Below are 17,256 nucleotides of genomic sequence, written 5' to 3' on the forward strand. Positions count from 1 at the left end.
ATTCCAAAGTAAGTTGAATAATATTTCCCAATTAAATTACAATAACATTTAAATGAGTGATTTTGCCTAGAAGTGAGGTTTTTCACTAGAAAAATGTTTTCACTGAAAACATTTGGCAATGTCTGCAAATATTGTTGATTTCATGGTCATGAGGTGTGAGGTGGTGCGAACAAAGGTTATTGCTATTTACGGGGTAGATGTTACTTAAGCTGCAAAATAATCTAATCTTCACAAGACAGCCCCTTGCACACACACAAAAATTAGTCCAAAATGTTAACAGTGCCAATTCTGAGAAGGCCTACCTAAACAATTGTTGTTTAATATTATTCGATTAATAATTATTTCATTGATTTTAATCAGCTCAAGCTGGAGGAGAGTGCTGCTCAATTCTTCTATAACATTGCCCTTTTCTTCTTTATTTGAGCTCTCAATTATTAATTCTGATATAAAATTAAAAGTTAAATTATTGTTTTATCTTTCTTATCTGTCAGTTTTGACATCAAATGTTCTGGGGCTTTTTGTCATTAGCACGCAAATTTATTTTTTTATTTTTATAGTTTTTAATTTTTATTTTAGGTTCAGAGGTTTTTTATATACATCAATTGGATGTCACTGAGGTTTGGTGTACAGAGTATTTTGTCACCTAGATAATAAGTATAGTGCTTGATTGATACTATTCCCTTCTCACCCTTCTTGCACTCTATACCCTCAAGTCGGCCCCAATGTCTGTTGTTCTTTTCTTTGTGTCCACATGTACCCAGGATTTGGCTCCACATACAAGAGAGAACATACGGTATTCAGTTTTCTATTACTGTGTTAGTTCAGTTAGAATAATAACCTCCAGCTCCATCCATGTTCCTGCAAAATATATGATCTTGTTCTTTTTTATGGCTGCATGGATTCCATGGTGTATATGCATCACACTTACTTTGTCGGTCTGTCATGGATGGGCAGTTAGGTTGATTACATGCTTTTTGCTACTGTGAATAGTGCTACAATGAACATTCACAGGCATGTGTTTTCATAATAGAATAATTATATTCCTTTGAGTATAAAACCAGTAATGGGATTGCTGGGTCAAACTGTAGGTCTATTTTTAGGTTTTTGAGGAATCATCACACTGCTTTCCACAATGGTCGAACCAACAGTGTATAAATATTCCATGCCCTCACCAGCACCTGTTATTATTTTGATTTTTTAAATAATAGTTATTCTCACTTGTAAGTGAGAACATGTGGTATGTGGTTTTCTGTTCCTGGATTAGTTTGCTAAGGATAGGGAGCTAAACAAGAAGAACACATGGACACAAAGAGGGGAACAACACACACTGGAGCCTATCAGAGTGTGGAGGCTGGGAGGAGGGAGAGCATTAGGAAAAATAGCTCATGGGTACTAGGCTTAATATCTCGGTGATAAAACAATCGTATGACAAACCCCATGACACAAGTTTACCTATATAACAAACCTGCACATGTACCCCTGAATTAAATCCTAAAATAATAATAGTAGCCATTCTCACTGGTATGAGATGTTATCTCACTGTAGTTTTGATTTGCATACCTCCAGTGATCAGTGATATTGAGCTTTTATTCATGTGCTTATTGGCCACATTTGTGTCTTTTTTTGAAAAGTGTCTGCTCATGTCCTTCGTCTACTTTTTAATGCTTTTTTTTTCCTTGAAACTTTGTTTAAGCTTCTTATAGAGGCTGGATATTAGACCTTTGTCAGTTGCATAGATGGCAAAAATTTTCGCCCAGTTTGTAGGTTGTCTATTTACTCTGTTGATAGTATCCTTTGCTATGCAGAAGCTCTTTACCTTAATTAGCTCCTTTGTTAATTTTTGCTTTTGTTTTGGTTGCTTTTGGTGTCTTCATGAAATTTTTACCCACTCCTATGCCCAGAATAGTATTATGTAGGTTGTCTTCTGGGTTTTTAAAAATAGTTTTCAGTTTACATTTAAGTCATTAATCTACCTTGAGTTGAATTTTCCATATCATGTAAGAAAAAGGCCCAGTTTCAATCTTCTGCATATGGTTGCCAGTTATCCCAGCACCATTTGTTGAATATTGAGTCCTTTCCCTCTTGCTTGTTTTTGTCAACTTTGTCAAAGATTAGATAATTGTAAATTTGTTGCCTTATTTCTGGCTTCTCTACTCTGTTCCATTGGTTTGTGTGCCTGTTTTTGTACTAGTACCATGCAGTTTTGGTTACTGCAGCATTGTAGTATAGTCTAAAGTTGGGGGATGTGATGCCTCCAGCTTCGTTCTTTTGATTTAGCATTGCCTTGGCTATTTGGGCTCTTTTTATTGTTTTCATGTTAATTTTATAATAGTTTTTTTCTAGTTCTGTGAAGAAAGTCACTATTAGGGTGAAAGGGATAGCGCTGAATCTGTCAGTTGGCTTGGGCAGAATGACCATATTAATAATATTGATTCTTCCTATCCATGAATCTGAAATGTTTTTCTATTTGTGCCATCTTTGATTTCTTTGAGCTGGGTTTTGTAATTCTCATTATAGAACCCTTTCGTCTTCCTGGTTAGCTGTATTTCTAGATATTTTACTCTTTTTTATTGGCAATTGTGAATGGGATTGTGTTTCTGATTTGGCCCTCAGCTTGACTGTTAGGTGTATAGGAATGCTAGTGATTTTTATACATTGGTTTTGTATCCTGAACTGCTGAAGTTGTTTGTCAGCTGTAGGAGCTTTTGGGCCAAGACTATGGGGTTCCTTAGATATAAAATATTTTCTTAGTGTGGCTATACATTTGTCATTGTTTTCACATTTTCTTTGTTGTTGTTTTGAAGGCTTTTATTTTCTCTTTGAAAATCTTTTAAGGTCAAGGGTACTTGTGCAGGTTTGCTACGTAGGAAAACTTGTGTCATGGGGGCTTGTTGTGCAGATTATTTTATCACCCAGGTATTAAGACTAGTACCCATTAGTTATTTTTTTTCTGATCTCTCTCCTCCTACACTCCATTCTCTGACAGACCCCAGTGTGAGTTGTTCCCTTCTATGTGTTCATGTGTTCTCATAATTTAGTTCCTACTTATAAGAGAGGACATGCAGTGTTTGGTTTTCTGTTACTGAGTTAGTTTGCAAAAGATAATGGCCTCAAACTTCATTCATGTCCCTACAAAGGACATATTCTCCTTTTTTATGGCTGCATAGAATTTTTTTTAAGGATCTTTTGTATTTTTTGCTTCTGTCAATTTCATTTATTTCTGCTCTAATTTTTATTTTTTTCTACTAATTTCAGCTTTGATTTGTTCTTGCATTTCCAGTTAAGACACATTTAAATCTTTTATTTGAAGTTTTTCTTCTTTTTCGATGTGGGCACTAATATAAGCCATCATTTGACTCTATTTTATGCAGCACAAGTAGTCCCTTAGCTCCCCTAGCTGGTGGCTTACTGGGTCACATGCGTCACAAGTTAGCTGGCTGTGAGCCCAGCACAGCACTAGGACTTGCCTCAGAGTGGCAGTCCTTGTGGCCTACACTGTCTTTTATGTTTAGATAGAAGTCCAGGGCCCTTTTAGCTCAAGGTGAAGAGGTTTCCCAGAACCCAAGTTTCAACTGCTGGCCTTGGATAGAGCTGGTCTAAATGTGCTCTTCTTGGACCCAGGCTTAATTATACCCAGTGTTGCTTTCCTCTGTTACATAGTAGCACTGAGTTCCAATGAAAAGTTCTATAATCACTCCCTCCCAAAGCCCACATGGCCTTGTATTTCAAACCCAATAAACAAGTGTAGGACTAAGGGTCCCACAGTGTCCTGTGGTGTCCCTTATGCTGTGCTGAGACACAGGATCTGAGAAATAAAGAGACAGGACACAACAATACAAGGAAAACGCAGCTGAGCTTGGGGGGCCACGCCACCTATAAGCGGAGTCAGGAGAGGCCCCAAATGTCCAGAAGCATCAATATTTATTGTGCATAGGTTAGGGGGCAGGGCAGTGAATAGTCATCTTTAAGGATAGTGAAAGGGTCTTGAGCCATAAAACAAGGGGCCCACCCCTATTAGGTCACCTAGGCTAGGAGGTGGACAGTGCACAGGCAGGGGTCCATCCCCTTTAGGTCATCGAGGCAAGGAAGTGGGCTGTGTACAGTAAGGGGTCCATCTCCATTAGGTCACTGAGGCGTGGAGGTGGGCCATGCATAGTGAAGAGGGTGCAGTGTGCAATACCTCTATCTATGGGCAAACTACTTCTAAGAAGATTTATAGGAGGGTGCTTTAAGTTACACAGCAGTGACAGAGCTGTCAGAGTTACCACCACCTGCTGGCAGCTTCCAATGAGTTCTATAGGAAGATGCTTTCGAGCAGCACAGTAACTAGAGCCGATAAAGTTCACAGTCACCAAGGTGCAGGTATCTGAAAGGGCTTTGAGCTCTTGGATGCTCGAGGGATTGCCAGTCTGAGGGCAGCCCTCCACGAGAACTGGAGCAAGGTCCTACAACTCCTTTATCAGGAGGAGTGCTCTTGCCCCAAGCCTGCCATACAGTGGGCATCTTTATGATACTGAAGGCTGCCACCTGGGCTACGGATTCTTGTCCTGGTATAACTGTTTTTCTCTTAAATCATGCTCTGCACCGTGTCTGCTCCAGACATTCCTCTGACTGTAAGCTGCTTATTCCTTAATTCAGGCTCTGTACCATGTCTACCCTAGGCATTCCTCCTATTATGAACTAAGATATAGTGATATGTGTATCTATATAGGGAAATAACTGAGCGGTAAGATATTCATTAGGCACTCATTCCATGAACAAATATATGATTATATAAAGGATTGTATAAAAGGAAATAACTGAATAGTAATACTGTAAACTGAGATATTCTTCAGATCTTAATTGTGCCAGGATTCTGCTTAGTTCTCCTTCCTTGGTGCCTATATGGGGGGTTACCTACAAAAAAGGCCCAGAACACAGAAGCAATCTTACTTTACTAACTCACACCTTCTGCTTTACTTATTCTGCCTTATTTATTTTTGTTCCAGAGTTTTTTAACAGAAAGACCCTTTAAGAGTGCATTCATTATTTTTTTTTTAGTTAAACACTGTCTCTTTTCAAAGGGGTGATTGCCCTGATATTCAGCCAGAGAAAAAATATATTAGAATACAATAAAGCAATTGTCCATTTTAGAATTAATTCATAGGTGTGAGTTTGAGACCCAAGATAATAATTTTTAGTACATCTGTTTCTTATCTTTCTGATCAATTATGCAAAGAGAACACATATATCTCTATTGGAATAAGTAAAGGCTAGAAAGAAGAATATACACTCAAAATTCCTCTAAAAATAGCAAAGCAATTTGCAGAGACACATCAGTAACTACATTATAGACAAGATTTTATCTTATAAAAAGAGACATGCTATTTGAAGTCACAACATCTTAAAATTTACTTTTTGGCTTATAATCCTTTAAGGAGAGTTTTATGAAAGAAGGAAATAATCTGCCTCAGTGTGTTTCTAAATATTCATCTCTTACAAAATTCAAATATTTTGCAGCATTCCAGGATCATTTTTAGGCATCGATCACCCAAATCTGGGTTTCAAAATTGTTAAGAAAATGCTTTTGTCAAGGTTATCATCCTGTTTATTGATTTTATTGCTTTTTCAAATTAACAAAAAAAATCATTCTTTGGCAAAGGAAGAAGTGAACATGAAGAATTAAATAATCTCATTTAGGCCTGAAATATCTGACTGAACATACACTAAAAGTCATCAAGAATCAACATCCAGTTAACCTGCATGAAAATTCTATTATTGTTCTTTTTATTCTACTTTATTTGAAACCAAATTATAGATATAAGCAGTCTCTCAGGATCTTCTATTTGTTCTGGCCAATATGGAAAAGTGGTATATTTAACGCTCAAGTTAAGAAAACTTCACGTAACTCAGCTCAATTACTTTTCTCTCAAAAATATTATTTGACTTATCCTATCCCCATGGGGCCTCTCTTTCTTATCACTTAATCATTTTTATTATTTTTGTTGTATTTGATTAGTATTTAGATCCACCAGTAGGGTGACATTGCAACTTCATGAAGATAGGTGTTGTGTCTATTTGATGTTAGAATTATATCCCCAGGGTATAAAAGAGCAGATAGAAAGTATAGTTTATCAACAAAAATATTTACTGACTGAACTGTGAGTTAATAAATGAGTTAGATCTGTTCTTACATGCTTAGATTGTTCAATGTGCTAGATTTTGTTCTTTCTGGTTTGTTCATTACCCTTATAGTCTATATCTTCTGCCCCTTTGCAGATGTTTTGCCACTCATACTCTAACCTGCCACTGGCTCACCTCTGAATTTTTGAAACTTCCAATAAAGTTTCAGATGGGGGAAATGTTGGGGCTCAGAATACCATACTTTGAAATACGGAACCTTGGCAAGCTGAGTGCTTTGAACCAAATCAGACTGAAAGGCTTCAGAATCTAGGTTTTTTTTAGTTTGTTTATTTGTTCGTTTTACATTCTTCTACCTTCCTGTCTTCTGCTTCCCCTTTCCTCCCAAGGCAAGTCTTAGAAACTAGAGTTTCTCTTCCCCCAGGTGGGTCATAGAAAATAGAATTCCTTTCTTCAAAGCGAGGCAATAAATAAATAAATAAGTAAAACTAAAAATATTATTCTGACCTTCTCCTGATTTTTGCAGAAGCTCATCATAAAGAAATTCTATGTTGTCTGAAAGTAGACCCACATTCCAGAAGGGTCCTGTCCTGTTCCAAGGTAAAGGAATGCTACAGTGAGAGACCAAAAAGAATCTAAACACAGGACTTGCTAGGTTACCCTCCTCCCCTCCACAGACTTTTGCCATCAGATTATATCCTCTTATCCAATCCCATTTCTACATAGCTGTCCATCCTTCACTGAACCTATGCATTAAATTAGACAATTTTTACTGGACCCTCAAATCCTAATTTCTGTAGCCTCCCATGTCACATAAAACTTTTATTAAATAAATGTATATGGCTTTTCTTGTTAATCTCTTTTGTCAGTTTTATTTTCAGTCCTAGCCAGGAACTCTAGGAGGCTCAAGGACAGTTTCTTCCCTTACAATAGCAATAACAATTATATGCAGCTTATTAGGCATTGGACAATCGTATAAATGTTATACCGTTATTAACTCATGTAATGCTCATAACTTCAAGAGGTGGTATAATTATCTTTTATTACAGATGAAGAAACAGTGCACACAAACTTTAAATAATTTGCTCTATGCCACATGGTCCTTACGAGTAATATGAAGATGCAAGCCTAATTTGCCTAGCTACAGGATCCTTTTTTAAAACTTGTTATATATGGAGTGAAAGAATTGACTGATGTTTTTACTTTACCATCTTAATTTTTCTGCCTCTAGACAACACTTTAGGAAACATTAGGAGTTTTCATACAGTCAATGACAAAAATAAGAGAGAAAACAATGCACTTAAAATATTAGATAAATGGTTTATACAAAACTTGCTAATTTATTCTATTCATTGGGATGTAAATCGTTTATAGGTTTGCAGCGTCAGTGATCAACAAGATAAAGACCAAAAAGAAAGGAACAAAGAAAAGAAGGAGAGAGAAAAAAAATGGAAAAAACAGAAGCAAAGAAATAAGCAATGTAAGAAAAGAGTAGATGTGATGAGTTATATCTGGATGGATTATGAGGTTCCATTACATTTCAAGGTGCAGAGTGAGATATTGCACAGGTAAATGTGGATTTACTCAGAGGGGCCATATTTGAGGTAATATTGATGGATAGGATTGTATATAGAGCTTTTATTTCCACATAAGCTGTAGAAAATTACAAATAACCTGCTCCTACCCTATTTAAAACAATGCAGTTAATCTATAAAAGCACAAGTTTTGTGGGCCTATCTTGGAGCTAAGGCTGCATTTATTTAAATAATCTCAATTCCAAGCAGAGAAGACCCTTCCAAGAGGAAATGTGACATATGAACTGTTTCAGTTTTGGCAAAGGGTGAGAGAAAGATAAGGCCATCATACGGGCATGTAAGAATAAGTCAGCTATATACATTCAGAATATAGCCATAAAAAATAAAATATAATTATACAAACAAAACAAATTTCACAAGTTTAAAAAAGTATAGCCTGAATGTAAATAATTTATCCAGTAACTGTTTCAAAAGTTTAAACAAAAAAGGCAAATACTTGGAAAAATGAAAACTAGCTTCTAAAGCATTTTTTAAACAGCAGAAGAAAACAAAACTGTGAATCCAAAATATGTAAGAGAAAAATTTAAAAATAAAAGACATTTTAGCACTCTACCTGACTAAAGTTTATGGGCTGTCACATCTGAATTCATTGTCAATCCTTTGCTTTACAACTTTTCTGTATTAAGAAATGTAAAATCAACGAATAAAGAATTTAACTCAAGGTATTATTTTTAAAACCAAAATAAACTTGTAGAAATCAGGAGAAATGCAATGTTTAAAAAAAACACACACACAGGATTTTAACAGAGAAGCAGTTTGACACATTACAGAAATCCAGTTTTCAAATGTTTAGCACACAAAACAGATATCACTACATGTAGATTTTTTTATTGTTCAAATTTTTATTATAATGCACAGTGTGAGCAATGAACTTTTAAATCAACTGATTTGTATGGAAAATTACATGGCAAATAAATTTACCATGTTAAAAGAGAAGGTCGGCTAAATGTTCAAACTTAAGGATATAATTGGCTAAATGTTCAAACTTAAGGATATAATGGGCACTGATAAACAGATTAGATCCCAGGGTCTTCTTTAAGAGGCTTTCTTTTAAACACAATTTTTAACTTGGTGAGTTTGTATTTCAAGTCCAAAACATTGTGAAATGAGTCTTGATTTTTGCCCATGTACAAAGAAAAAATAAATATTAGAGTTGTCGGTGACAGAGATTATCAAATGTTAAACTGGTAAATGGATACAGAAAGGTGAAAATCAGTACATGGAAAGTGACAGAAATTTTGTTTATATGTGTTATATATATGGCACGTATTCAAAACTATTGACTTAGAAGAACATGCACAAAACTCAATATTTGTTTTTCTTAAACTGAAAATGAGTTTATTAGAGAAGTAAAGAAATAACAGAATGGCTACTCCACAGGAAGAGCAGCCAAAACTCAGTATTTGTGAAGGATTTCTATTTTCTTTAATGTTTCATAATATTTTTCAAATTTCCTCCAACATTATATTAATAGATGCTATTTTTCTGTTATATTAATTATATATTAATATTATAATAATTTTCTATTATATTAATATATGCTATAATTCTACTGAAATATTTAATTTCCAAAATCAAAAATTCTGAACTGCTGATTTTTTTTTCCTTTTGGTTCCTTGTGTTCTGTCAATTAAATTAACCAAAAGTAATTTGTAAAACACAAGTTAAAATTCCTGAAAAAAGGCATTCTGCAGGAATGTAAGTCTTCTAATGATAATGGACAGCATTGATTATGATTGCCTTAAATACTCTACAACTACCCTCTGATCAGATTTGGAGTTATCATTTATCTTGTGCACTTAGGACAAGGAGCCTTAAGCTTTAAGTAACATATTACGGATTATACAGCTAAAAATGTAGCATGTTTAGACCCTAACTCTTGGAAAATTTTATTCCAAAATAGGTACTCCTACTCACTCTGCTATAATTCTTCCCCATATAATAAATGGAATCACATCTAAAACTAGTATCATTGTGTCTCAAATAGTCTTTTTCATAATAAATTTGTCTACAATTGAAATCTACATAAGAACTTGAATAATATAATTTTAAATGACAACCATAGTTTCTTGTTTTCCACATCAGTTGCTTTAAAAACATATATTTAGACTGTAAATATGACACATATATTATGATTTCTACCATTTGGATTTCTAAAAACATATGCCTGGAAATGTTCAAAATCATGTTTAATCAAACAAAAAGTAGCACAACAGAAATGCAAATAAATTAAAGGATTCAATTGTTTTTATAGAGAGACCAAGAAAACACCCGAATAGGAATGAAAGAAAAAATGAGTGTAAATGTTCAGCATTCCTGCTATTTTAATTACCTGGAGTACTCTCTTCTCTGCATGACTCTAATGAAAGCATTTTTCACTTCTTTGTTTCTAAGACTATAAATGAGTGGATTCAGCATGGGAATCACAATAGTATAAAACACAGAAGCCACTTGATCCCTTCCCAAGGAATAAGACTTTCTTGGTTTTAAATAAGTAAAAATCAGAGTGCCATAAAAGATGGTGACTCCCAAGAGATGAGAGGCACAAGTAGAGAAAGCTTTCTGCTTTCCTGAAGTGGAATTAATTTTCAGGATAGTAGAGAGAATGAACACATAGGATGCAGATATTGTGATAAGGGACACCATCAGAGTGAAACCAGCGAAAATAAATATCAGAATTTCAATGTCGTATGTGTCAGTGCAGGACAAAGATAAAATTGGGGACGTGTCACAGAAAAAGTGATGAACTACATTTGACTCACAGAAATGCAGTCTGCTCATGCAAACCACATTGACAAAGGAGTCGATAAAGCCAATCATATAGGGCCCAGTGACAAGAGCGTGGCAGAGCCTTTTGGACATAGTAACTGGGTAGTGTAGAGGACAGCAGATAGCTACATAGCGATCATAGGCCATTGAGGAGAGAAGAAAACACTCAGCAGCTCCCAAGAAGACAAAAAAGAACATCTGGGTAAAGCAGCCCCTGAAGGAAATATAGTTGGAAGTCAGTAGGTTTGCTAAGGTTTTAGGTATGATGACAGTTGAGTAACTGAGGTCAATAAATGACAGGTGAGTGAGGAAGAAATACATGGGAGTGTGAAGCTGGGGGTCCAGGCGGATTATCAATATCATCCCCACATTCCCCAGCACAGTAATTAGATGTATCAGGAGAAATATTATAAAGAGAGCCAGCTGGATCTCTTCAGAATCCGTCAGTCCCATTAGGATGAAGTCAGGCACATTCGTGTTATTCCTTCTACTCATCATGCTCAACTGCTTTAAACTGCTGAGAAACCAAAGTTGATACTTAACAGAACGACTTTAAAAGGTTTCTGTTTATAGGAATGACCTAGCATTTAATAATTAGTTCAGTGTTCTATAAATTGATAAGACATTTATAGAATATAACTAAATAAACTAATTTTATTACCGATATAGATATAAGTAGAAATTAACATTTACACTTTATAATAAAATGTACCATATTGCATAATAATAAACCCGACATTGTTTTGAATTCCTTCCTTTATTAATACATTTAATCCACCTGAAAATATTTTACCATAGATACGATTAACCACATATTTTAGGTGAGAAAAAAAGTGTATGGAAAGTTTGAGTAACTTATCTGAAGTCAGATCAATTAAATGTTGACACTGATTCTTCTAAGATGTATTAACTTCAGAGAGAAGGCTTATACACTATACCCTTGTTTATAAATAATTTCAGAAAACTTGAGAAAATAGCTAGATATGTAATACAAAATGAAACAGTTTTATTATATCATTTACTTCCCTTTTGTTTCCAATATTATTTAATACTAATTTTCAATAAATTTTACCCTTGTGGATTTTAGTAGATTACATTAAAATTATAGATGATATATAGGTATAAATTTATAAAAGATGTAATGTTTTCCTGACTTAACTGATCAAAATCTAATTTCTTCCAAGAATTATCTTTTTAAAATATGTACTTTTCTTGTAGGCTCTGATTCCATCAACTCTACATTTGTTACAACCTCTGACAGTACTTAAGGTAAAGACTAAATGATATGTGTATGTATTAATATATTATTCTGATAAAGTCCTGTTTTTATTTTATCTGAAATAAAATCTGAAACAAAATCTTCCAGTTTTGAGAATAATACTTACTGTGTGTGAGTCAAAATTGGTGAAAAAATTTTCTTCTTACATTTTCTGGAAATTTGTCAACCTCAAATTTTTTTATTAAATAAAATATGCAACTATTTAAGGTGATGAAATTTTTCATAATATCTGTTTTCCTTAAGGTAAGTTGTCTTTACATTTTTGTGCATTTATTATGTTTTATTCTGAGTTAAAATAAACCAACCTAGAAATTTTGTTTAGGACCTGGTAAAACGGAAAGACTACAAAGAAGTCATATATCAAAGAATACTGCAGCCACTGTGACCATAGGAGATTATTCTTTCCCTCACTCTGATAATTCCAGGGGACCTCATATATCAGAGACTGATGATAAGGCACCTTCTGGTAATCCCTGGGGACCATTTGCCAAGGAAGATTGCTCGGCATGTTTCCAAGGACAAAAGTTCAAGTGCTAAATGAAGGCATGTTGCATTTTGCTCAAGGTTTCCCTTTTTACCTTAGAATACACAAATGAAGGAAATTATGGCTTGGTCTTTTCGTGTGATGTTCACAATTTTTTACTGGGGTGGTGGAGAAGCCATTTCCATAAAAATACTCTGTGACTGACACCATCAAGGATGGAATAAATGTATTTTTCACAATTTTTTTATACTATCATAGAAGTAAGACATGTTAATTAGAAAAGAATCAGAATATAACAAAATTCAAATAAGTAAATGAAAACAATTCCAAACTGTCATTAACATTTTGTTAACGTATTTTTTCCTAATTATTTTTCTTTGTACATTTAACGCTTATTTGTATGTGTACTTATAGATTGCCTAACAACTATTGTACTATATATTTAGTGTCTTTTCCTCATTTAATAACCAAAATTGTATGCTATGCCATGAGCTATGTTATATTTGCTTTTTATAAACTGCACGATTTTATGGTTCATGTATTGGTTAGTGCCCCATAACTTACTAAATTAACGAAGCATTCACCAGCTGATAAATACAGGTTTTGAAGCATTACCACATCATGGCACCAGTTATTCATTCTCGTGTGGTAGTGTCACCTAATTCATCTACATAAAGCATTTGTGTAATATGTTTTTTTATTTCCATGTACTTATAAAAATTTTATAAAACAAAAGTGAGAACAGAAAGGCAAAATCAGGGCTGGGTGTGGTGAGCCATGCCTGTAATCCCAGCTCTTTGGGAGGCCAAGGTGGGCAGATCGCATGAGGTCAGGAGTTTGAGATCAGTCTGACGAACATGGTGAAACCCCGCCTCTACTAAAAATACAAAATTAGCCTGGCATGGTGATACAGGCCTGTAATCCCAGCTACTTGGGAGGCTGAGGCAGAAGAACTGCTTGAACCCGGGAGGTAAATGTTGTGGTGAGCCAAGATTGTGCCATTGCACTCCAGCCTGGGCAACAAGAGCAAACCTCCATATCAAAAAAAAAAAAAAAAGAAAAAGAAAGAAAAAAGCCAAAATCAGCCCTCAGACTAAGAAACATTTTATAATTAGTTTAGTAGACAAAGCTTAATTCCTCTGTATATAATCAGGTCACATTATTTTCTTAAATATGAGTTAGATATTAAAATAAGGAAGAGCTGAAATATTCTACTGAGAATTATTTGCCCAAGATAAGGAAGTAAAGGAAGAATCTGAAACAATATACAATGTGAATAAGAGTAAAACAATAAAATGAATCTTAAGTCATGATAGGAGATAAAATCAATTTCTTATAAATTTAAAAGTGAGTCTAGAAGGAAAGTATACCAATAATGTAGAATTTCAGGAGATAATCAGTTGGTAGGTATAAGCCACTACATTGTATGTATTCATTGTACCTTTGATGAGCTTTTAAAAGGGCGATTGTATTCATAAGAAATTTAGAGATCCTGAGACAGGTTGATTTGAAGATTTAAAAGCCAGCATCACACTCTTTAACAATAGACAACGTTAGGGTTTAAACCAAATAAGAGGTAAGAGGTAACCAACTATGTGGTTATGACTACTCATAACCTGAATAGACTTGGTGATTGCAAAATCTTTGTGAGCAAGGGGTTTTCTTGCTCAATGTTTTTCTAACATTGAAATCCATTTTGTTCAGTTTCAGAGTTGTTTACAATGGTAGGAAAATTATTTTGCCATTTATTGTGTCATTACAGAAACCTAATTCTGATCAGATATTTTATTTTATTTATTTTTGTTATACTTTAAGTTCTAGGGTACATGTGCAGAATGTGCAGGTTTTTTACATAGGTATACACGTGCCATGGTGGTTTGCTGCATCCATCCCACTGTCACCTACATCAAGCATTTCTCCTAATGTTAGCCCTCCCCAATCCTCCCACCCCTTGCTATCCCTCTCCTAGCCGCCCCCACCCCTCAACAAGCCCTGGTGTGTGATGTTGCCTTCCCTGTGTCCATGTGTTCTCATTGTTCAACACCCACTTATGAGTGCGAACATGTGGTGTTTGGTTTACTGTTTTGTGTCAGTTTGCTGAGAATGATGGTTTCCAGCTTCATCCATGTCCCTACAAAGAACATGAACTCATCCTTTTTTTATGGCTGCATAGTATTCTATGGTATATATGTGCCATATTTCCTTTATCCTGTCTTTCAATCTAAATGGAGAAATAATGTAATGTTCTAGGTAATTATATTTTTTACGATTTATTTATTTATTTAGAGACAGAGTCCTGCTTTGTTGCCCAGGCTGGAGTGCCCTTGGGCTATCTCAGTTCATTGTAACATACACCCTTCTGGGCTCAAGTAATCCTCCCGTCTCATCCTCCCGAGTATCTGGGACTACAGGTGCTCTCCACCAGGCTTGGCTAATTTTTTGTATTCTTTGTAGAGATGGGGTCTCACTAGGTAGTCCAGGCTTGTCTCGAACTCCTGGGCTCAAGCAATCTTCCTGCCTCTGCCTCCCAAAAGTGCTGGGATTACAGGTGTGAGCCACGATGTCCAGCCTTAGGCCATTATATTTTAAACTATGTTACCTTTGCCTCTTCTATTCTCTCCTCTCTCACCCTGCTTCATGGATTATGTTTACCATTTTTTTTCATCTTTGGCTCAATTTAAAAAATTACTTTTTTTGATAGATTTTGTTCAAATATTTATTAACTTGCTTTTTCATTAGTTATTTTTGTTTCAACATTTTATTGCCCCTACTTTATCAGGTTGGATTCATTATTTTTTCTCTAGTACCTAGTAAAAGTATTTTTTATGGTTACTTGTTTAATAGTACCAGAAGTTAGTATTTGCATTATTCATCCAGGTGTCACTTTTCACCTATACACATAGTGATCTGAATTATTCCTATTATGGCTTATTATATAAATATTCTAACATTAAATTTTTCATTTTTTATTCGACTAAGATTAACCTCAGCTATACTTAGTCTTTAAGTTATTAAAATCATAGTAAAATTATGATGCTAATTTTTTAAATTTTTGAGTTAAAACTATTTTTACACTATAAATATTTATTTATCTATTTATTTATTTGGAGTCTTGCTCTGTTGCCCAGGCTGAAGTGCAGCAGCACAATCTTGACTCACTGCAATAACCGCCTCCTAGATTCAAACAATTCTCCTGCCTAAGCCTCCCAAGTAGCTGGGGCTACAAGCACGCCCACCACGCCCAGCAAGTTTTTGTATTTTTTTTTTAAAGAGATGGGGTTTTACCATGTAGGCCAGGCTGTTCTCAAACTCCTGACCTCAACTGATCTGCTTGCATAGGCCCCCCAAAATGCTGGGATTACAGGCGTGAGCCACCACACCCGGGCTGTATTTGTTGTCTTTAGCTGTTAATTTTAGTTATTTTTTCTACCCATCCTCCTATTCCCCTATTTTAAAAAGCAAATGTCTGTGCAAATTCCTAGCCATGCTACACTAGCTACTCCAAGTAACAGATAATAATTTGAATTTATTTTAAATGGACTTTTAATCTTAATATATGGCTATGAGAGTGAGTCAGAATCTCTGATATCAAAAATCAATTTTACTGAATTTATTTCACTTTCATTGACTAATTTTTTCTTCAGAATTTTTTGAAATACTCACTGATATGAAAATTGTTTTAAAAACAGTTTTTAAAAACTTTTCATACCAAAATTTTTCTTAAAGTTAGAGAAATAGAACACAAACTCAAGGAATGCAAATGTCTGACAGGCACATTACAAAGGCACACTCTTTTAACAGACGGAACCAAAACTAAGTATGTTTATTTTGAAGCATGATACGTTAAACATATTTTAAATTGAGTGCCTTTGCTCAGCTATTAAAAAAGAAAGGAGACATCTGGAGTATTTCACACAGTAGGTTCCTGTCGAGGACTTAAGTTTCAAAGAATACAATTAATCATCTGATGTGGGAAAGATCAAGAGTGCTGGGAGAGTGAAGCAGAAGGAATGAGCGGCGAATAGGCAAGGCTTATCCTGGAAAGACCTGTGTTACGGGATCTAGAGGGAAGGTGCACACGGAGCAACTAGGAGAGAGAATGATGGGAGACTTGAATATGCCAGGGGAAACTGAGAGAAGCATATTGAGAAGAGTATATATGGACATTTAGGCACAATTTTGGGTAAATAAAATATATTATTATGTGTTATGATGAGCAAACAAAAGTGGGGTATGATTTTGCTCCTAGAAACAGACTAGCAATTAAAAAAAAAACACTAAAAGAGGAAATTGATACATAATTTTATTAATGCTAAGCAAATAAGAATATTTGAAATTATAGAAAATATACACTCAATACAATCAAAAGTAAAAATACATACATTAGAATCAGGATAAATGTAATAAAGTGTAAAAGCCATGATATCTCATATAGTTGTAAAAATGCTCATTTTATTCAGAAAGTATGAATGTGTAGTGCTAAAGTGAATTTCCATTCCCCTCTGAAGTTTCAAGTTAGCTGAAATGAACTGACAATAAACAAGAGAAAAGGCATGCAGATTTATTAATCTGCATAAGCACATGAACCACTCAAAATATGACACTCAGAGAAGTCTCAGATGGTTGAGGCATAAACACCCTTTTCATAGGGGAGAAATGAGAGCCCAAAGCATAGACAGTTTGTTTGTGAATGATTCTAGTAGGAAACTGAAGGGAACCAGCAATTTAAGGGAAGAGACATAACTTTGTTTTGGACAAATGCTGTCTATTATGCAGATAAAATCTCTTACATAATCTCTTGGCGCTGCCCTCGGAAGAACAGATAAAAAGATGTGTGGGTATGGTGACAACTTTTAGTCTCTTCTCCTCTGCAGTGATTAATCTTTCCTAGTTAATTAATGAGATATCTAGAGAAGGAGTTTAACACAATTTCCTTTCTTTTCAGAAGACGTTTCCTCAGTCAGATAAGAAAATTCCAGAGCATGTCCCTCCTGTGCTTGGTGGGAGAG

The 17,256-nt window shown here is 34.9% G+C and overlaps 1 protein-coding gene across 1 annotated transcript; it reads right to left on the minus strand.

Annotated features, from left to right (window-relative positions):
• Positions 1 to 9,782: 9,782 nt before the first annotated feature.
• On the minus strand, positions 9,783 to 10,982 carry LOC108295142 (olfactory receptor 8H1-like). Its single transcript, XM_017517186.1, has one exon. The coding sequence runs from the start codon at positions 10,980 to 10,982 to the stop codon at positions 10,044 to 10,046; it is 939 nt and encodes a 312-aa protein (XP_017372675.1). The 3' UTR covers positions 9,783 to 10,043.
• Positions 10,983 to 17,256: the final 6,274 nt, after the last annotated feature.

Source organism: Cebus imitator, unplaced genomic scaffold (assembly GCF_001604975.1).
Source record: "Cebus imitator isolate Cc_AM_T3 unplaced genomic scaffold, Cebus_imitator-1.0 Scaffold622, whole genome shotgun sequence".
NCBI lineage: Eukaryota > Metazoa > Chordata > Mammalia > Primates > Cebidae > Cebus > Cebus imitator.

Bases quoted from the DNA above. Each gene is read 5' to 3' on its own strand.
- LOC108295142 (XM_017517186.1), bottom strand. From the start codon at position 10,982: ATGATGAGTAGAAGGAATAACACGAATGTGCCTGACTTCATCCTAATG.